The following is a 20,835-nucleotide window of genomic DNA, read 5'->3' on the forward strand; positions in this document are numbered from 1 at the left end:
TGGGCTGAAACCGTGGAGGCAGTTCGTAAGGCGGGACTGCGGAGTCCGCAGCCCCGCACCTGCACCGCCCCGCGCAAGAGCGCACCTCCGCGCGCCACCCGCCCGTGGCCCTCGCGGCGCCCCGTAGCCGCACGCCCCGAGACCGCAGCGCTCTGCGCACGCGCACCTCTCCGCGCGCCGCACTCCCGTGGCCCTCGCGGAGCCCCGTAGCCGCGCGCCCCGCCGAGCCGGCGCCAAGATGGCGGCGCTGACGAGCGCGGAGCGGCCGCGTCGGGGGCCGCGGGGGCCGAAGCCGAGCCTCCGCGGCTGAGCCCCTGAGCCGCCCTCGAGGCAGGCGCCCGGTCGCCGGGGCCCGGGACATGGTGCGATCCGCGCCGCGCCGCCGCCGCCGCTGCCGCTGAACTCGGGAGCCGCGCCGGGCTCGGACGTGGGAGCGGGAAGATGTTTTCCGCGCTCAAGAAGCTGGTGGGGTCGGAGCAGGCTCCGGGCCGCGACAAGAACATCCCGGCCGGGCTGCAGTCCATGAACCAGGCGCTGCAGAGGCGCTTCGCCAAGGGGGTGCAGTACAACAGTGAGTGTGGCCCGGCGTGGGGTTCCTGCGGGGGCACGTGGAAAGTGGGGGCACGGGTGCCGGGGGCGCCGTCCCGTGGGGTCCGCAGGCCCGGCCGCGCCGTCCAGGACTTGTGGTAACCGGGGCGGGCCTCGCCCGGGAAGCGCTGGGGGGCCCGTCGCGCTCCGAGGGCCTCGCCGTCTGTGTGCAGGTGAGCTGAGCCCTTACCTGTGCCGGGCACGTTGCGGGTGCCCCAGGGGCGTTCCCTTGGGGTTGGGAGGTGATGCGGGCCGGAGAGGAGGTCCTAGAGGACCCCAGGGCCAGAAGGTGGGCTCCTCGGCCCGCGGCGCTCCCCTCTGACCTGTGGGTCATTCCCGAGGAATGCTGGCATGATGGGACATTCGAGTGAAATTGGTCCAGGTGGTTCCTGGTGCGTCTGCGGTACCCTCATTGGCCCAGGTGACCTCGTCTAAGAGAGATTCTTACATAACGTGGGGAGAGCCTGTGGTGTATGACGCTTCTTAAAGGGGGTGGTGGAGCTCTCCATCCATGAACCGTGGGGTCACCCGCAAAAGAGAGCGGAGGACTCCGCTGGCTCTGGTAGTTTGAGCTATGGGATTTTTCTTTGTAGACTTCGTACCCCGTTTGAAGACGGAATGTCAGCTACGCCGCACGTTCTTGTCCCCCTTTTTTTTTTAAAAAAAAAAAAAAGCATTTGTAAGGGATATATTTAGAAAAGCTCCAGAAGGCACAGGCTCTTACTTGTTATTGTAGAGATTTCTTTTCTCCTACGGGAAAGAGGAGTTATTTACCAGATGCCCTGAAAGCCCAGGTCGTTTCCAGTCCTCAGTTATAAATTATGTAAATTGTGTGGCTCCTAGAGGCTGACCGTCCTCTTGACCTCTTTAAAGTTTTTCCATCTTGCTGGCTTTTTGCTAGGAGTATTTAAAGATTTTTTAATGTTGTTCTTTGCTTTTAAATTGTTTCCCTCTTTAAGTATTTCCATATATTGCTACAAGATACTGGACATTTCCTCCCTTTGCTACTTTCAGGGGAGCCTTTCAGTCTCTGTGATGGCCCATATTTCAGTAACAATGTACCATATTAAGAAACTGATTGGAAAGACTTCGGGTTTAAAAGAGGGATCGTTTTGCATGTATTTTACCCAATTTTGTGTGTATTTCTCTCACATTCCAAGAAGAGGATAGTAAGTCAAACTACGCATTTACACAAGTCTTTACAACCCACCTTTGGTTTCCTTATTTAATTTTATTATTTATGGTATTATTTTTTAAAACTTAATCTTAGTCCTTTGGAAACTGGACCTGAAAAATGTTCACCTTTGGAAAAGCACTCCCTGGTGGGCACACCCCCTGGTCCTGGGTGGGCGGGAGTAAAAAGTAGAAAGGACATTGGAGTCCTTCCAGAAAAAGAAGAGACCCGCCTCAGGAAGTTGGGGGGAGGGGGGGCAGATTCTGATCTGGAACAAAATGAATGAAAGGTGGTGCAGTTGAGAGAAACGGGGTGCTGTGCCCACAGGACATTTCAGGGTGGTGCTGCCCCTGTAGTTGGCTAATACTGCAATTTTGAAACTTTTAAATTTATTAGTCAGTAGAATAGAACAGTTCTAATATTTATTTCCCAAAACATCTTACTTAGGGGAGCAAACCAGCAATATGATAGTTATAGACTCAGGACTTTTATGGGTAAGAATTAATGATTGTCTCTTACAGAACCTTGTCCTCCTGGGGCAGATAAGTCGTTTTCTTTTAAATTGCTATGACGATGAGAAGTGACACCCATGCAGTGTCCCAGCATACACATCCCGTTTAGAATCAAAACCCAAATGAGCCATTGGACGGCGTCCATGGTTTGGAAGTCATTCGCGTGTAAGGTGGAAGGACGCTGCCTGTGTGTGTTGGGTCCGGTGAGGAAGCACCGGTCTTGTGCATTTCGCCCAGACTGCCCTTGCTCCAGGCTGCGTTCCTTACTGAGAAAGCCTCCAGACGCTGGGACAGCCAGAGTCCTGGCCAGTCGGATTTCAGTGTTAGAACTTAAAATGGAGTTAAACACTTCCTTACCAAGAAACCTTTGAAAGGTCGGTTTCTGGGTAAGAGAGCTTTTTCTTTCGGAAATAAACAGCTGTGTTTGGCAAACTATTTGACCTGCCCCAGCAGGGCCAATTTGCAAATTCCCGAGCCTTTGCGGCCCGTGATCTGCCACGTTTTCATTTATAGGTTTTCCTTCCCTAGCGTTCCTTTACTTAGCAAATATTTACTGAGCGTAGATCAGTGAAAACCCAGACAGCAGTCTCTGCCTTGTGGAACTTCCATTCTAGTGGGGGTAGAAAGGCAGACTGTGGGCACTAAACATGATCAGGAGGTAACCATATAACCTATCTGAAGGGTGGAGGAATGGAGCAGGGTGGGGGCTGGGGTTGGGACTTTAAGTAGAAGGTCAGAGCGGGCCTTGTGGAGAAGGGCCGAGGGGGTCACAGCGGAGCGAGGTCAGGAGAGAAGCACGGGGGGCCAAGCCGCAGAAGTGCGGCCCTCACACCATCCTGGGGACTCTGTGAACGGGACACCTTAGAGGGCTCTGAGCAGAGGAGCCACTGCTGCGGTGGGGGTGAGGGGCTGCCCAGGAGGAGGTGGCCAGCTGGGCATCTGTCTAGTGATCCTGCTGCTGGTACGGAGAAAGGGCATCGTTGGATTTCAGTTGTGCCTCCTGCAGAGTGGTTGATTGCATCATTTGCATCCAAGATAGACCATACCTTTTTTTTTTTTTGTATGAAAATACAAAAAAAAGATTCCCTATCTTGCAGGAAATGGGTGGCAGTGTGAGTGAATTACTGTTGAATCAGGGAGTAGAAGAGATTCTTGGGTCCTGTAGTAGATCCCTGTGTCTTCTGCATTGTATCTTTACTTAGAATAAAAGAAAAGACGTAGAATAGAAATAGAGAGTTATTCTGTTTAGTAAAACGGCTTGCATGCCGCATGCTTCTTAAGTAAAGGGCTCCTCATCACTTCTTGGGTGAATCTTAATTAAAGGTTTTTCAGTGAATCACTTATTTAGCTTATCTGAGCCAATGTCTAAGGTTCTGAGATTGATTTGAATTTTTAATTTAAAAGTAGAGGCCAATTCCTTTTTTTAATGGATGAAACCAGATCATTTTATTTATTTCTGACATTATATGGTTTCTTCTAATTAACTTTTTTGAAGAGTAAATTTCAAGTTTTAAAAGGATTTCAGTTGAAGAGAGAGAAAATTAAGACTTTTCATTCTCAAAACAGAATAGAAAACAAATATCAATATATGTTAAAATTGGTAAAGATATAAAAGAAGGAAACAGTTCTAAGATTATATCAAGACTCTGGACAGACAAGCCGTGTTTGAAAAAAGAACCAAAGAGACCCTCCAGAAATGAAAGAGCACGGTCACGAAAACAAAAAGCCGGCAGGTAGGCGAAGCAGCATAATAGCTGAAGGTGGAGTTGGCACCTGGCAGGGAGATGCGGGCCCAGAACTGAGCGATGCCCACACACGTGTGATCCGAGGCTCAGAAGGAAAGAATAGCAGGGATGGAGAAGAGGCAGTTACTGCAGAAATGCAGGCTAGGACTTTCTGGAGTTCCCGGAGTACATGAAACTCCAAGAAACCCAAGGCCAGGGCTTTCAAACTCCCAGAGTTGGACACATCATGGGAATTTCAGGACAGCAAAATCAAAGAGGAAAATTGTAGAAGCGACCAGTGCAAGCAGAGGGACAGCCAAGAGCCTGACAGCACGCTGGCAGTGATGGTGGTGGAGGCGTTCCTGAGGGGAAAGCCTGGTCGGCCTAGAAATCTACACCAAGTAAGCGAGTGCGATTAAACCCCTCTCCAGTCTAAGATGGACAGTTTCTGTGCGAAGGTTCCTGCTGAAATAAATCCTGGAGGAGGTACTCCAGACAGATGGAGGGGGAGCTCGGGAGACGGAGGAGGTTTGCAAGGCACGGGTCAGCACGGAAATGGGTGAACAAGCATCGTGACCCCCGTGGGGGACGCAGAAGGAGAAGCCAGAACGCTAGCAACCAGCGTGTAACTCACGATGGCACTGACCAGAGCTGTGTTTTAAGTGGGAGCCAAGGACATGTATTAACTTCAGACTTTATTGCAGCAAAGGTGTGTGTTAAAAATTTAAGAATAGAAATAGATCTCAAATCTTCCAAATAAATACCAGGCAAAAGAGGAATAAAAAAAAAAAAAACCTCGCCCAACATGAAAGAAGGCAGAAAAGAGGGGAGGGAACCCTGGCAGTGACTGGAAATGATCACACGTGGAGGAGGGGGTTACCCGCCTCTGTTGGCAACCAGGGAATGTGAACAGGCAGACGCACCAGTGAAAGAAAGACTGCGATTTGATTTCTTTCTGGCTGTGTGGTGTGTAAGAGACACGTCCACCACACGATGGCATAGAAAGGTTGAAAGCAGGCTTGTGGAACCAAGCAGTGGGTCAATATCAGCCACAAGGAAGCTGCACCCGTGGGGTCCTCGTGCTGGAACTGTGGGGATTCACACTGGCTGCAGGTCAGACAGCCGGCCGGGTGAGAGGAAGACTCAGGAAGGAGCAGGTGTCTGCACCCAGCCCCGCTCAAAGCAAGGCGCGTTCCTGAAAGCGACAGTCCGAACAGACACCCAAGAATATGTACCATGCAGACCACATTCTGTGGCCACAGTGAGTAAAACTGGATAGGAATAACAAAAAAGTACAACTTTTGGGGGGAAACTTAAAACTATTTCTAAGTAATTTATGGGTCAAGGAAGTATTTGTAATCCAGTGATAATGAACACCCCACATACTTGTGGTGGTCATCGACCTGAGAATACAAGGTGAAAACCCAGAAGAACAGGGTAAACCTCAAGAAAGTAGAAGGAAGTAAGTGACAAAGAAAAAAGCAGAAGCAAGTGGTTTTTAAGAAGGATCAGTGGAGGCATCCAGCAAAACACACGGGGTGTGTGTACGCGACTGGTCAAGTAGATGAGCCTCTGGGAAGATTAATTAAAAAGACAAATATCCGGAAGGATGAAGAGTACACAGCAGCAACCACGAAGTCTAGAACATAAAATGTCATGGATGACTTTGTGCCACTACATTGAAAACTTAGAAGACGGCGCCCTGGAGGATGACCGGGTGAGAAGCACGGAGCCCACGCCAGCCCTGCCCGGCGCTCGGCGCCAGCGGGGGAGGCACTGCCCCCAGCCCTCCACGTGCACGCTCCTAAGTACTGGTTGAGCAAGCAAAGCAGAGTCCAGGCTTCCTGCTGTCACCCGAGTGTGGTCTTGAGGAGCCCTGCGTCCTGCAGAACCCTGCACCGAAGATGCCAGGGCTCTGGGAAGGTAGGGTGAGAGCCGACGTGCGAATCGTGCGGCCTGCAGAGGTGAGCACAGCCTGCCCCACGGGCACCCGGCTCTGGAGCACTGCGTTCCTGAGAGCAGAGTCCCGGGGTCGCCCACCTGCCCCGGAGGAAGTCCGTCGGGGGCCTGGGGGAGAGCAGGGCTGCCGGTGCCCCGAGTGAGCGAACGTGTGCCCACGGCCTCGTCCCTCCGGGGGCCCCCGGCCAGCCCACCTCACTCAGCTCTCGGGGCTCGCCAGCCACACTGGCCACGTCTGTGCACAAGAAGCCGTGCATGCACTCCCTCGGCGGAGTGAAAGTTTGCCTTTGCCGGGACTGTTTGCCTGATCTGTGCTTTCTCCCCCGCAGTGAAGATCGTGATCCGAGGGGACAGGAACACGGGCAAGACAGCCTTGTGGCACCGGCTGCAGGGCAAGAAGTTCGTGGAGGAGTACATCCCCACACAGGAGATCCAGGTCACCAGCATCCACTGGAGCTACAAAAGTGAGGGCGGCGGTGGGTGGGGGGCTTCCCGGGGGTCTGGGTGGGCACCGGCCTGCTGGGTAGGGGTTTTCCTCCTGTCGCCCTCCCCCAGCCTGGGGTCGTCACAGGAACGCCACACACGCGTGAACTCGGGGGCTCATCAAAGCCGCTTTGGGGTTGCCCTGAAGTCCCCTGTCCCGCGGGAGACTCGGTCCACTTGGGGAGCGGGGCCAGAGGCCCGGACCTTCGGACGTCCCAGGGGCAGAGCCTCCGGGCAGGGACCATCCCGGCCACAGCACGTGCTGAGTCCCAGCAGACAGAGGCCCCCAGGGCCTTGGAGCCCAGCTCTCAGCGGCAGTTGTGAAGTGCCAGTCCCCACAGGGTCCTGGGAGGGGGTTTGTTGGCGAGATTGCCTGATGGGCAGAACACACCTGGTGGCCACCCGGCCGTAGCCAGAACGGCGGGCACCTCCGCTCCGCTCCTGGGGGACAGCGACCACGGGGCGCCCTGCTGGGAGGGAGAGAATCCACTCTGCGTGCTCAGGAGCCAAAAAGCACAAGACCTTTGAGCCATTTTAAACATCCCTTTTCGGGGCTTCCCTGGTGGCGCAGTGGTTGAGAGTCTGCCTGCCAATGCGGGGGACACGGGTTCAGGCCCTGGTCTGGGAGGATCCCACATGCCGCGGAGCAACTAAGCCCATGAGCCACAACTACTGAGCCTGTGCTCTAGAGCCCGCGAGCCACAACTACTGAGCCCGCGTGCCACAACTACTGAAGCCCGCGCGTCTGGAGCCTGTGCCCCGCAACAAGAGAGGCCGCGACAGTGAGAGGCCCGCGCACCATGATGAAGGGTGGCCCCCGCTTGCCACAACTGGAGAAAGCCCTCGCACAGAAACGAAGACCCAACACAGCCAAAAATAAATAAATAAAAATTAAAAAAAAAAAGAACTGATCTAGAATTTAAAAAAAAACCCAAAACATTCCTTTTCGTTGAAAAAAAAATCCAGCGGGCCAACAGCAGGACACATGGGCCTTTGTAGAAGTTCCAACTCCCTCCTAGGGACGGCCAGGCCGCGAAGTAGGACAGCTGTGTGGACTCAGTGTTGCCCTGCCCGCCAGCTGCAGAGGGAAGCCTCACCCCCTAGGGCACCCCTTCCCGGTTTGGGGTGAAGTTGGCGGGGACAGCGCACTTCTTGTGCCCTGCAGCTTGGTGGCAGGTGCCCGGCAGTTCCCCGCCTCTCCCCCTTCCCCACGGAATCCCTGGGGTGGCGGGTGGACCCGCTGACGGCCCGGGCATGTGCACAGGCCCTGACGCCAGACTGGCCGATCCCAGAGCCTGCTCCCCTGGCCCCCCGCACGCAGCAGACCAGAGACCTCTGCCAAGGAGCAGGGGCAGAGTCACTGGAACCGGGCCTTCCCGCAGAAGCCAGGGGGCCTGCGGGGGCCTGGGTTCTGGCTGGGCACGAGCCCGCCCCAGGGGCCCTTCAGGACACGCGGTCGTGTCAGCTGAGGAGGTGTCCAGATTGTTCCCTGCCTTCCAGGGAGGGGGTGTCCTGGGCACAGCACCCGCCAGCCTGGGCGGGAGCAGGGGCCCTTGGGGAGGCGCCGAGTGGGGACAGTGACATCCGCACGGCCCCTGAAGGTGGTCCATTGAAACCGGAAGTTCACACTGGGTGCTGATCTTACTGTTTTCCCCCTATTTTAGCCACTGATGATATCGTGAAAGTTGAAGTCTGGGATGTGGTTGACAAAGGTAAGTCAGATCCTTCTATGAGCGTGCTTTTCTCTTTCAAGCTTTGCTTGTGCTGTGGAGGAGAACAGCTGTCCTCTCTCCCTTGCTGGCGGCCCCTCCTCTGCCGCCTCCTGGCGCCTCGGTCCCTTGACTCTGGCTCCTGGGCACAGGGGCCATCGGAGGCCTGGCTCTGTGCTGACCGTGCCATCGGGCTCCGGGTGTGTGGTCCAGGATGGAGCGCCCGGTGCTGACCAGTCAGGGCACCATGGTCTTTGCTCTTGAAACACCTGTTCCACCTGCTTGAGCTGAGCACGTGGCCATGGAGGGCGGACACGGACCACAGCCAGAGGCTCTGGGGGGCTGTTCAGGGAGCCCTTCCTGCAGCACCGTGGGTGTGGCAGCCCACTTGTTCCTGCCCCTGTGCCCAGAGCCAAGGGTCCTTGGCTTCTGAAGTGGCTTGAGCTTTCGGGGACCCCAGCACGCACACAGACCCCAAATGGCCGTGCCCTGTGTGCAGCAGGCAGGCCGGGGCGGGGGGCGTGGGCACGTTCGCCCCCAGCGTTCCATCTCATTCATTTCCTCCTTGCACCCAGGCCATCGGCCCCTCCTCTGTGATGCTCGTGCTCCTCCCTGGGGCCGGTGCCCTGTGCGCACCATGGTCTGACCTCTCAGGTTTGACCTCCGACCCCCAGGCCCGGCCTCGGACCCCGCAGGCCTGCTATAGCTCCTCCCGTCCTTCAGGGACAAAGGGACGTTGTCTTCTACGAGCCTGTGATTTCTGGTGCAGGACACGCGCGCTCTCCTACACCACGTTCTGTGGAGGCGGGTTTGGGTTCCGAGGACCCATTGAGCCGGGTGAGGATACTGCTGCCCCCAGGGTGCTTTAAACCCCACGGGGCCTGGAGGGGCCTTGTGCTGCGAGCCGTGCTTGCACGGCGTCCTGTGTGCGCGCGGCCGGGTAGCACTAGGAAGCAGCCCCTTGCGGCCCAGCCGCCAGCCCGGATGTGAGGGGGGCCGTCGCCCGGGCCAGGCTGCCCTCCGTGCCCCGGCACATCCCGCCCCCCCGCCCCCGCGTGCCTGGCTCCGACTCCCTGCGTCTGCACTCATTCGGGACGGGATGCCCATGTCCAGAATGGGCTCTGTCTTTGGCGACGGGACCCCTTCCATGCGGCAGCATGTCGTGTCCTCAGTGGGGGGAACAGCCTCATGGTACAGAGGCAGACGCTGCCCTGTTCTGGGAACCTCCGAGCACCCTGCTTCCCGCCCATGGAAGGGCAGTGATGGTCTGGCCACAGTTCCCTGGGTGGCTGTTCTCCACAGAGCTCCTTGCGGTGTGGAGAGGAGGCTTGCTCACGTGCTGGCAGCCAGGGGCAGGGGCGGCATTCCTTCCGAGCGCTCAGCATCCCCAGAGCTCCGTCATCTGGTCCCCCTCGGGTGGGAATCTTCAGAGTGGGAAGGAAAAGTGCCTTCTCTACCACCCTAACTGGTCCCCTGTTGGACACGTCCGAGGCTCGTCCACAGCAGCAAAGGGCATCGAGTTGGAGGGGGTTGGCAGCGGCTGAGAGGTGGTGCCCCTCATGGTGGGAGCGGGCGTGGCATAACTCTGGCTGCCCGGCTCTCCTCCCAGGAGCACTGGCCCAGTTTCCGCTCTGCTTGCAGCCGGGCGGTGGTGGCACATCCTGGGCTTCGGCCACACCTGTCGGCAGTCGCGGTGCTCAGGCCGCGACCCTGTAGCCCTAGGCGTCCACTGGGAGGGTGCGAGGTGGCCAGCGTCTGTTGAGCTGGGGGCGCCTCCAGAGACGGGATCACAGGGTGGTGAGAGGTTCTGGGAGAGGCTGCGGAAGAGGCAGAGGGCGGCCTTCTAATAAACGAACCCCGGTTTGTTGGTTTCGCCCAGCCCGCTGCTCTGAGACTGAGGGCCCCAGGACCCTAGGGTGACGAGTGGTCCTTCCTCCCCTGTCAGAAATGTCTGAGGTGGAGGGAAGGGAGGCTGGGCATGGGAGCTGTTGCTGCTCAGGTGGTTCCACGGCTTCCTGGCCCCAAGCCCAGCTCGTCCACCCTCAGCACCGGCTCAGGGAGCCTCCGTGGCCTCCCTGGGGTCCTGGCCGTGTCCTGCCCTAGGGTCCCGGGGGCTCCAACCCCAGCCCGTAAGGCACCTACTGGAGGTGGGGGCAGGGGCATGGGGGGCAGTGGGACACGAGGAGGGGCTGCTACCCCCTCAGGGCATCCTTGGGCCCAGCGTTTCCACCCCGTGACTTTGTGTCTTTTCTTAAGGAAAATGCAAGAAGCGAGGCGATGCCTTGAAGATGGAGAATGACCCCCAGGAGGTGAGCTGCGTCTCTTCCCACGTGGCCCACTACTTCGGGTGGGAGGTTGTGAGCAGGCATCTGTTTCTCAGACCCCTCTGCCCCCTGCCTGCCTGGCCCTCCCGAGGACTCCATCTGTGCTGGTGGACTCAGGTGGCTCAGTGGCCACTCCCATGCCGCCCTTGGTCGCGTTGGGGTGGCTGGGGTCCCCTGAGCTGCTGCTCTGTGTCAGGGATGCCCGCCAGACCCTACTCGGAGTTGGGGTGACCTGAGAGGTATTTAGGTGAAGTGGCCAAATTTTATATCCGTGTTACAAAGGCCTCAGCTGTTAAAAGCATAGGCATACCTTCAGGTGTGGCCCTGGGTACACGTGGGCATGAGTGTGGCTCCGAGAGAGCTCTCACCACGGTCGCCACCTCGACACAAAGAAGTCAGGGGCCAGCTAGCACTCCTTCCGGTCTGCAAAGCTTTCTGATGGCTTCCAAGGGCCCTTCTCTCCGTGTCCTCCTGCCCGTAGACGGCCTCCTGACAGCGGGCAGCCTTTAGGATTCCCTTTTAGGACAGGAAGATTCAGTGACCGCCTGGCCCAGGTCTGTGTGGTCTTTGTGGGCATGTTGCCACCGCCCCCAGCACTGCAGCCTCCCTGGTGTGTGTGCTCTGGAAGGTTCTCTGGGACATGCATCCTTAGCTCTGCGACGCACCTCTTCAGCTCAGTTGTCCCAGCAGTGGAGCGTCCGTGAGCCCCAAGGGCAGGACGCTGCCGACGGCCAATGCGGGAGACCCTCAGTTGAGGGCAGGCACGATGTGGCCTCCGCTCCAGATAACCTTGCGTCTACGTTTTTTTTTCCCAAAATGAAAATAGCCGTTGTCTTTTCAGTTGTAAAAGTCCTTTTCAGCCTTTCCCAGGAGATGGTGGGTGCTCACCTGTGGGACCTGGCCCGGGGCAGCGTCTCTGAGGCCCGATTCCCCCATCCCTAGGCGGAGTCCGAGATGGCCCTGGATGCCGAGTTCCTGGACGTGTACAAGAACTGCAACGGGGTGGTCATGATGTTCGACATCACCAAGCAGTGGTAAGGGCGCTGGCCCGCGAGGGCGTCCAGCAGGGCATTCAGTGCTTCTTGAGGGCTGGCCGTGGGCAGTGTGCACGCTGCCCATTCAGCCACGCTCTTCCCCGGGGGCGGGTCTCTCCCCACACGCGCCTCCCAAGGACCTTCAACTACATCCTCCGGGAGCTTCCCAAAGTGCCGACGCACGTGCCTGTGTGCGTGCTGGGGAACTACCGCGACATGGGCGAGCACCGCGTCATCCTGCCCGACGACGTGCGAGACTTCATCGACAACCTGGACAGGTGGGTGCCAGCCCGCGGGCGCGACTGCTGCGGGTCTGCCTGGCCGCCCGGGACGCTCCCGCTCGCGCCCTCCTCCGCATCGAGCCCTGGCCGCCCACCCAGCGGCACGGCCCCGGGGCCCCAGGTCCGCCAGCTCCCCCGGCTTCCCTGCCCCGCCGGGACGGGGACGCGGACCTGGAGGGTGGGGTGTGGGTGGGGCGGACCGAGGGTGGGCAGCTGGCAGTCCCAGGTGCCAGGTGGGGGCGGCCTCCCTCCATCTCCGAGGCTGGGGCCGGGCGCTGGGGATGGTGTGTCGAGGTCCTGCCGGGGCAGGCAGGCAGCACCTTCCTGGTGCAGGCATCCCCTGGTGGGCGCCCGGCCAAGCAGAGCCCTCTGAACTTCAGGTCTCCGCCTGGCGACTGTGAGCCCGTCACCCACAGGAGGCGACTCAGCCCTGCAAGGGGTGCTGGCGCCAAGGGTGGCCCGGCCCGGAGGGGCCACGCCACGCTGCCTGCTGCCACCACCGTCCCTCATGTCTCCGTGCTTTTCATGAACAGGCCCCCAGGGTCTTCTTACTTCCGCTACGCCGAGTCCTCCATGAAGAACAGCTTCGGTCTCAAGTACCTGCACAGGTTCTTCAATATCCCATTCCTGCAGCTTCAGGTGAGCCCTGCCGGCAGGGTGCAGGGGGTGGGGCTTGGATCTGCCAGGGCCACTGTGGTGCAGGGGTGGGGCCCCAGCAGGCGGGCAGCTTGGTGGTCTGGTTGGAGCGAGGCCATCAGTTCGGACGCCGCGTGCGGGTGCTGGCGGCCGCTGGATGGCCCGCCCTGTCCCCTCCCCTTGCTGGGGGGTCCGGGACCTGGGCCTTTCTGGAACCACGGACCCAGCTGCGGGAGAACGTGGGTGTCCTTACACGTTCCTCCCGGGAGCTGCAACCCTCTGCGCTGACCCCTGCTGGGGCCCTCGTGTGTCCGTCCTCGCTGTGGAGGTGCCCTTGGCCCCGGCACCCAGATCAGGACGCCTCGGATCCTCCCTGTGGCCGTGCCGCTGTGTCCCCGTGGTGGACCTGGCCCCTCTCTGGCGACAGGTGCCGGGATGGGCCCGAGAAGCCCCTGCCCTCCTCCCCCTGCTGTGCAGCCCTTTGCTGTTGGCGTTATTGATCCTCGTATTTGGGAACAGTTGTAGGTTTGCAGAGAGCGCAGAGGGTTCCCGTGCCCCGGTTCAGTTCCCCGATTGCAGCCTCGTGTTTCCACGGTGTTCCCGTCAAGACCACAGAACCAGGCTTTGTCGGCACCTCCTGCCGGCCCTCTGTCCTGGGCCCCACCCAGCCCACCCCACCCCACACGTAGTGGTCACTTCCGCGGCTGCGCTGGGCTGTGACAGTTCCTCAGACGTGCCTGGCTCAGGGTCTGTCTGACCTCAGATGGGTGATGGGCTTTTGTGCGCGAGACCCCAGAGGTGACTGCCCTGCTCATCACATAGCGGGACACGTGCCACCCACATGGCTTGTCACTGGGACACTGACCCGTGGCCCTTGCAGCCACAGTGGCTTCTGTTCTTTCTCCAAAAGGATGTAGAACTTACTCAGGCGAGCGGCTGTCTTTCCTTTTCTCTCGCCGCCTTTTTTTTTTTTTTTTTTTTTTTTTTTTAATTTTTTATTTATTTATTTATTTATTTATTTATGGCTGTGTTGGGTCTTCGTTTCTGTGCGAGGGCTTTCTCTAGTTGTGGCAAGTGGGGGCCACTCTTCATCGCGGTGTGCAGGCCTCATTATCGCAGCCTCTCTTGTTGCGGAGCACAGGCTCCAGATGCGCAGGCTCAGTAATTGTGGCTCACGGGCCTAGTTGCTCCGTGGCATGTGGGATCTTCCCAGACCAGGGCTCGAACCCGCGTCCCCTGCATTGGCAGGCAGATTCTCAACCACTGTGCCACCAGGGAAGCCCCTCTCGCCGCCTTTTGAAGAGACAAGGCCTCTGCAGGCCAGGGCTGCGGGCATTTTCAGGGTGTCCAGACCTCGCAGACGTGCCGGCCGCCCTATCCTGGGTGTTGATCCACGTTGCCTGTAGGGGTCCCTTTAACTTTCTGTCCAAGTAAAACGTGCACACAAATCGCAGGAAAACACCCCCAGCCTGGGTTGGGGGGGTGGCATCAGGCAGGATGGAAGCTGGAAGCCGCTGCTGACGCTGAGCCTGGGGCCGGCAGCAAGCGCGTGGTCTTCAGCAGGTGCCGGGCCTTCTTACACCTCGGGGCACCTCGCGCGCACAGGGCGCCGTCTCTCTGGGCGTTTCGCTCACGTCACAGCCTCTGCCCCTGGAGCCTGCAAAACAGCCGAGGCGTCACGCCCCCCGGGCGAGGCCGTGCGGCTCCCGGCTCCAGGCACCCCGCTTGAGGCGGTCTTGTCCCTCAAGGGCCAGCCGGGAGGGGCGCCAGGCGGAAGGGGTGGCTCACCGCAGTGATGGTCCCAGCTCAGGTGTCTGCTTCCTCTCTGTAGAGAGAGACGCTGCTGCGGCAGCTGGAGACGAACCAGCTGGACATCGATGCCACGCTGGAGGAGTTGTCCGTGCAGCAGGAGACCGAGGACCAGAACTACGACATGTATGTCAGCCGCGGCTGCCCTCAGCGCTTAGACCCTGCAGGCAGGGCTCTGTGGGCAGGTGACACGCGTGCCCTGTGGGCCAGGCCTCCCTCTGAGCTCGGGGTGCGCTTGGCGGGGCTGCAGCACGAGTGCCACCCACGTGGGTAGATCTGTCCGCGTGGAGTTGTGTTGCTCAAAGAAATCGAGTCATTTCAGCTTTGAATGTGGTCCAGGCCCCGTGGGAAGGGGGCGAGGGCGGCGTTCTCCATGCTGTCAGGCCTCGGCTCTTCCTTGGGAAGCAGATAGCGGGCTCCTCCTGACCCTGAGGATGTGACGTTGGACACCCCAGGGCCCTGCTGCCCCCTGCCCACTGAGCACTTTGGGCTGGGCCTGCTTTAACCGGGTGTGACAGGCACACAGTGTGGCCGTCAGTTCACGGAGGTGCTTCTGCAGCTGCTGCCCCCAGACAGCTGCCTGCCTTGCGGGGGTGGAGGGAACACGGCGTGCAGGCCTGGTGCGGCTGTAGGCGCTCTAGCTGCCTGGCCCCAGCCTGCCTCTGTCCAGACTGGCCCACCTGTCGGCCACCTGGCACGCAGAACGGGGAGCCACTGACCCGGCCACGTGTCCACCCCAGGCCCCGGCAAGACCGGCCACTCTGACGTTTTCCAGCCAAGGCCCCGTCCCTGTTTTGACGTAGGTTTCCCAGATTGATGCCAGTGGAGAGAGCTCCTTGACCTTGGGAGGGCGTGTGGGGTGGGAACCAAATCTCCTGGTCCTTGATAGTGGAGGAAGGGGCGTTGTCCTGGCACTTCCAGCAGGACGGCCGAGCGGGTGGGAAGCAGCCCCCAGGCAGGCCCTCCTGTGCCCTCGCAGGGTCTTGGGGCACCCAGAGCAGGTAGCAGGCCCATCCGCCTTCCACAGCTCGTGGGGGAAGGCCTAACCCTGAACCACCCCTAAAAACAGGTGCTTCCTTTGTTTTGTTGAATTATCCGAATGTCGGGGCTGGGGGGTAGGAAGCAGGCTGCTTCCCCGCCTGCGCGCACGCCTGGAGCACGGGCTCTGGCTGCGGCCCGGGCAGGACCCTCGCGCCTCCCAGCTCCCCCAGATGGACTCGAGGAAGGGCCTTTGGGTCTCCCAGAGGAAGATCCAGCTGCTGCTTCTGGAACAGCAAGAGGGGGAGAAGCAGGAGTCATTCTAGGGTGGGGGGAGGTGTTCGCACCTGCTCCGGCTGCCAGGCCGGCCTCACCGTGGACGCCACCCTGGGGCTGACCAGCTCCTGCAAGGTGTCCTCTGACTGAGAGCTTGGGCGCCCGGCGTCACCAAGCACAGGGTCCCTGGGGAGGTGGCAGCTGGAGCCTCCCCACAGCGCCCGTCCCCAGCCAGCCCCCGGGACCAGGCCATTGGAAGAAGGTGGTGCCATGGGGGGGCTCGGCAGTGGTGTCCCCGTGACCTCCCCTGAGCAGCCGGGGGACCGGACGAGGTCTGGGGCGGATCCCGCTCCCGGCCTGCGCCAGGACCCAGTGCCTTGCCCGTCCTTCCTCCCACCCCCCCACCCCCTCCCCCAAATACCAACCTAGAGGTGAGGGCGGCCGGCCCAGACACCCCAGGCCCCCGGGACCCCGGCCCACAAGCACAGGCCGGCTCTCCATTCCACACCTTCTGTTTGAAAGCCCACCCCACGGGAGGAGGGCCCTGCTACAGGCCTAGGTGACACCAGGGTCCTCAGCCAGTGGGACGGTCGGGCCCAGGCCACCCGGGTCTAGGCTCCTCCCTATCTGGGAGGCTTGCAGCCTATCCCTGTAGGTGGGTCCTAGAAACAGGGTCGGGGGCACAGCAAAGCCTGCCTGTCCGCACACATGCACGTGCACACACGCACAAACACAGGCACACACGCACGCACCCTTCCCCTCGCGGGAAGAGACTCCCAGCCAGCGTTGGTGTCCACACCTGTCACCCCCCGCCCTGGGGGCGCTGTCAGTGTTTGCCACCAGCCCGCACTGGGAAACCTCCTGGAAAGGCAGGTGGGGGCTCTGAGCCTGAGCGCGGGGACACCCCGTCACCACCAGCACAGCAGCAGCAGCCCCTGAGGAGCCTGAGAGCAAGAGACGCGGGGAGGTGGCTTTCTCACTCCTCGCCCTGTTTGCCCTCAGCTTCCTCGAGATGATGGAGGCACGCAGCCGTGGCCACGCGTCCCCGCTGGCCACCAACGGGCAGAGTCCGTCCTCGGGCTCCCCGTCTCCTGTGGTGCCTCTGAGCGCAGTGCCCACGGCGAGCTCCAGCCCCGGCACGCCCCAGCCGGCTCCGCAGCCGCCCCTCCAGGCCCCCTCGGCTTGCCCGGGGCCCCCCTCTGCCTCGGAGGCGCCGCCAGCCCCTGCGCAGCCCCTGGTCCCCACCGCACCCCCGCGGCGCAGCGTCATCTCGCGGCTGTTCGGGATCTCGCCGGCGGCTGAGGTGGCTCCTTCACCCCCAGGTAGGCCCCAGGAGCAGCCCTCGGGAGGTGGGCACAGGCATCCCAAGCGGGGCGCGGCCCTGTCTCGCTGGCCCCGGGAGCCCTTGCCGACCAGGACGGGGTCCCCCTTCTTCCTGCGGGGCAGGCAGCCCCACAGCCTAGCCACACGGCATCCCGCTTGTGGCCCAGCCTGGGGTGGACCCAGCTGGGCTGGGCGCTGGGCAAGAGTTGGTGCCTGCTGTCCACAGAGCCGGCCCCAGCTTCAGAGGCCCCGGCAAGAGTCCAGAACGTGGAGGACTTTGTTCCTGACGACAGTCTTGACCGCAGCTTCCTGGAGGATGCAGCCCCCCCGAAGGATGAAAAGGAAGTTGGAGCCACGGCCCCGCAGGACAGCGACAGGTTAGGGCCGGGCCTGGAAGGCCAGGCGGGTGTCGGCTGCCGCCCTCAGCCTTGGCCCTCGGCCCGTCAGGTGTGGACTCTGCTGCCGCCCTGGCACTGGGCGGGCGGAGGGGACAGGCACCCCGCCTGCATCTGGGCGCCGGGGACAAAAGCAGAGCTGGGCCTGAGGAACTGAGGGAAGGGCAGCCTCACACCTGCAGGGAGGGAGCAGGGCTCCCCGACTGCCGGTGACCCGCCTGTCGGCGGCATCTTCCTGTCAGTGACCTCCTCGGGCTGATGCCACTTGAGAGCATTGGGGCCACTGGGGCCAAAGAGCCGCTGTCAGCTTCTCCCCCAGGGGGTGGCCGGTCAGGGCCGCACGGGGGAGGCTCGAGGCCCGGCGCACACTCTCCCTTCCCGGTGTGAGCCCGAGTGAGACCCACTCCACCTCCACCTCCACCGTCACCGTGTGTCCCAAAGTGCAAAATACCAGACCGAAGGCAGCACTGTGCTCCTGCCAAGGCAGGGCCCTGGCATCACTGAGCCCCCCATCACCCTGGGCCCCACACCCCTCACCCCGCCACCCCCCGGGAGGGCACCCGCCTCAGATGTCCACCCGCGGGCCCCGCCGTGGCTTCCCGCCGCACGGGGGCGTCTCTGTCCTCTCCTCAGCCCACCTCACGCCTGCTCTCCTGTCGACCTCTGCCACAGCTCTGCTGCAATGTGGTGGGTCCCCTACACAGAACAGCCCCCAAGGCCACCCTCGAAGTGGGTCCCCCTTTGCTGCGTCCACGCAAGGGTGGACAACCCCGCCGTCAGGGCCCTTGCCTGGCACAGAGGTGCCTGGAGATCAGGGTGGGCGCTCCGTACCCCCCTCGTGACCTCTGACTGCCCTGCCCTTTGCAGTGATGGGGAGGCCCCAGGAGGGAACCCAATGGTGGCGGGTTTCCAGGACGACGTGGACCTTGAAGATAAGCCGCCTAACAGGCCCCTGCCACCCACGGGCCCCATCCCCAGGGAGCACATCACTCTGTCCAGCGAGGAGGAAGAAGAGGAGGCAGCAGGGCGCCACGAGGCCACCGTCCTGGTCCCCCAGAAGTGCTCTGAACCAGGGACCAAACGGTGTGTTGGGGGTGGGAGGGAAGGGGTGTCCTGGTGGGGAGGGCAGCCTCAGGCTCCGTGACCCTCCTGTGTGTCCTGCAGTTCCTCCACGAAGGCCTCGAGGCCACACCAGGATGCAGCTCCCAGGGCCACGGAGCCCCACTGGCCAGGCGGCACCAAGCGCCCCACCGAGGGCTCCTCTCCGGGGCTGGAGGAGGGGGAGGACAAGCAGGTGTCGTCAGAGAGTGACCCCGAGGGGCCTATTGCCGCCCAGATGCTGTCCTTCGTCATGGACGACCCTGACTTTGAGAGTGACTCAGATGCTCAGCGGAGAGCGGTGAGGACTGACCTTGGCACCCACGCTGCCTCCGAGTCCAGGGCGAGTGGTGGGTGGGGAATGGCAGAAAGGCACCGAAGGCACGAGAACGTGGCGGGGGTCTCGCGGGGCGTTGAGTCAGGGCAGCCTGGGTGAGCCGGAAGGGCTGCCCCGCAGGGGGCTGTGTGTGCCAGGCCCAGGCTGCCCCTGTTCTGGGGAGGATGTGGTGGGGGACCTCGGCGTCACGGCTGCCCCGCTCAGGCCGTCGTCACTCTGGGTGAGCCCATGGTGCGGGGCCGGTGCAGGAGCCTCCTTACGGAGTCACGTGACAGGGAACTGGGGAGGGGCTCGGCGGCCCACCTGCCCGCTCCTCCTCCAGGGTGAGTTCCCGGTGCGAGAGGACCTCTCGGACGTGACGGACGAGGAAGCCGGCCCTGTCCAGCCGCCCCCGCCCCCCAAACCCCCCGCCCCCTCCTTCAGACTGAAGAACGACTCGGATCTCTTCGGGTTGGGGCTGGAGGACACGGGCCGCAAGGAGAGCAGCGAGGAAGGTAGCTGCGGGGCGACACGCCTGCCCCTCCCTCCCCATCCAGCTGCGTCGGCACTGGTGACTTGTACTGTGTCCCAGCCAGGGGCCATGTTTCTGACCCCCTCACCTGTGCCTTTGAGCCTGGGGGCCCCAGAGCACAGGAGCAAGGTCAGGAGCACAGGGGCGCAAGCAGCGAGGCCGTCCCGCGGGGCCGGAAGCCCAGTCCCTTCTTTCTCTGTCCTGCTCGGGGTCCGGCTGTGTTGTGACGACATCCCAGGCTTTCAGGCCAGGACCAGGCTGGAAGGATGGGCAGCTGAGGCATCTGACCGAGTGGCCACGCAGGAGGCATTTGGCGGCGTGGGCAGCGCTGCTGCGAGCTCTTCTGGACCCTCCGGCCCTGCATTGCTGGCCCTCCGTGGAAAAAGCTGGCATGGTCTCCAGGCTGCTGAGCCCCCGTGCTCCATGACGACCCTGGCCAGCTCCACGGCTCCCTGCCCCATCCCCAGCCCCCACCCTGGGCAGCTCAAGCCCAGCAGCGTCACCTGGGCCGGTCCTGGAACTGCCTCGTCCCCAAAGTGGAGAGGAAAGGACCTTCCCGGGCCTGTCCTGGTGCTGAAGTGTCAGCCCGTCCACAGGAGTGGCTCCTGTTGCCTTTGTAGCCAGGGCCCCACCCAGACGCAGGGCAGAGGCTTGAGGTGCTGGGTGTTCACTCTGGGCTGTGCTCACACTGGGACCCCGGCTCAGGGCCTCTGCTGGACCCACCCACTCCCAGGCTCACAGCAGTCCGGGAGGCCCGGGGAGGGCCTGGCCTCTGGTCCACGGGGAGCTGACACTGCATCTTATCCGTGCAGATAAGGAGGGCAAGCCTCCCTCGAAGGAGAGGAAGACGAAGAAGAAGAAGAAGAAGAGCAGAGAGGTACACATGCTCCCTGAGCCCTCCCGGGGCGCCGCCGGGCAGCCTGGGCCCCAGGGCGGGCCCTGCTCTCCCAGCCCCCGGCCGACGCTGCACCCGCCTCTCCAGGAGGAAGAGAAGGCCGCGAAGAAGAAGAGCAGGCGTAAGAAGAGCAGGGACCAGGCGGAGGACAAGGGCCGGGAGGAGCGGCGGCGGCGGCGGGGCCCGGAGAGGACCGCGGTCCACGAGCTGGAGGCCTTCCTGGGGGGCGGGGCCCCGGGCGGCCACCTCCGCGGGGGCGGCGATTACGAGGAGCTCTAGGCCCGGCCGCCACACACCGCGGGGCACTCCGCGTGCGCTGGGGGCGCTGGGCCTGCCCTGCGGGAGGGGCAGCAGGCTCTGTGGGTGGCCGGCCCCCAGCGCTTCTCAGGGATGGGACTGAGGCCGAGGAAGCCCGTGAGGCTGTTTGCAGGGGTGGGGCGCTGTTCCCGTCGCCTGCCCGGCCCCCTGCTTGCCCTCGGCCCGCCGCACGCGCTCACCCAGGCCCGCTGCATGCAGCGGCCTCCGCTTCGGCTGCGCCAGTGCTGCAGACCTCCGGTCCCCAGACCCTCGGGGCACCTGTGCGCAGAGGGCAGGCAGCGCTGGCGCCTCTCTGGGGGCAGCTCTTCCCAGGCACGGCGACCGGCTTTGCACCTGCACCTGAGCTCGGGCGTGCGCAGGCCGAGCGGGGAGGCCCTCAACACTCACGTCCTTTCGCTGTCCTTCCACACCACTCGGACCATAAAGCTCTCCTGTCTTACTGCGCATCTGTGTACGCGGCTCCTGCTGCGG

At 61.7% G+C, this 20,835-nt stretch overlaps 1 protein-coding gene across 3 annotated transcripts; it reads left to right on the forward strand.

The window, feature by feature from the left end:
* Positions 1–191: 191 nt before the first annotated feature.
* RABL6 (RAB, member RAS oncogene family like 6) lies at positions 192–20,808 on the forward strand. Of its 3 annotated transcripts, XM_082401839.1 has the most exons (16): positions 193–571; positions 6,287–6,421; positions 8,105–8,152; positions 10,406–10,458; positions 11,416–11,507; positions 11,645–11,785; positions 12,322–12,427; positions 14,256–14,359; positions 16,490–16,809; positions 17,037–17,187; positions 17,839–17,892; positions 18,073–18,288; positions 18,370–18,604; positions 18,963–19,134; positions 19,964–20,028; positions 20,134–20,808. In XM_082401839.1, exons 1-16 carry the CDS (start codon positions 442–444, stop codon positions 20,323–20,325), a joined length of 2,214 nt encoding a protein of 737 aa, XP_082257965.1. In that variant the 5' UTR covers positions 193–441; the 3' UTR covers positions 20,326–20,808. The 3 variants fall into 3 exon arrangements, with proteins under 3 accessions (XP_082257967.1, XP_082257965.1, XP_082257966.1); XM_082401841.1 differs by lacking the exon at positions 6,287–6,421 and having other exon boundaries at positions 192–571; XM_082401840.1 differs by lacking the exon at positions 17,839–17,892 and having other exon boundaries at positions 194–571.
* Positions 20,809–20,835: the final 27 nt, after the last annotated feature.

This window comes from Balaenoptera borealis (genome assembly GCF_965194805.1).
Source record: "Balaenoptera borealis genome assembly, chromosome: 8".
Taxonomy (NCBI): Eukaryota; Metazoa; Chordata; class Mammalia; order Artiodactyla; family Balaenopteridae; genus Balaenoptera; species Balaenoptera borealis.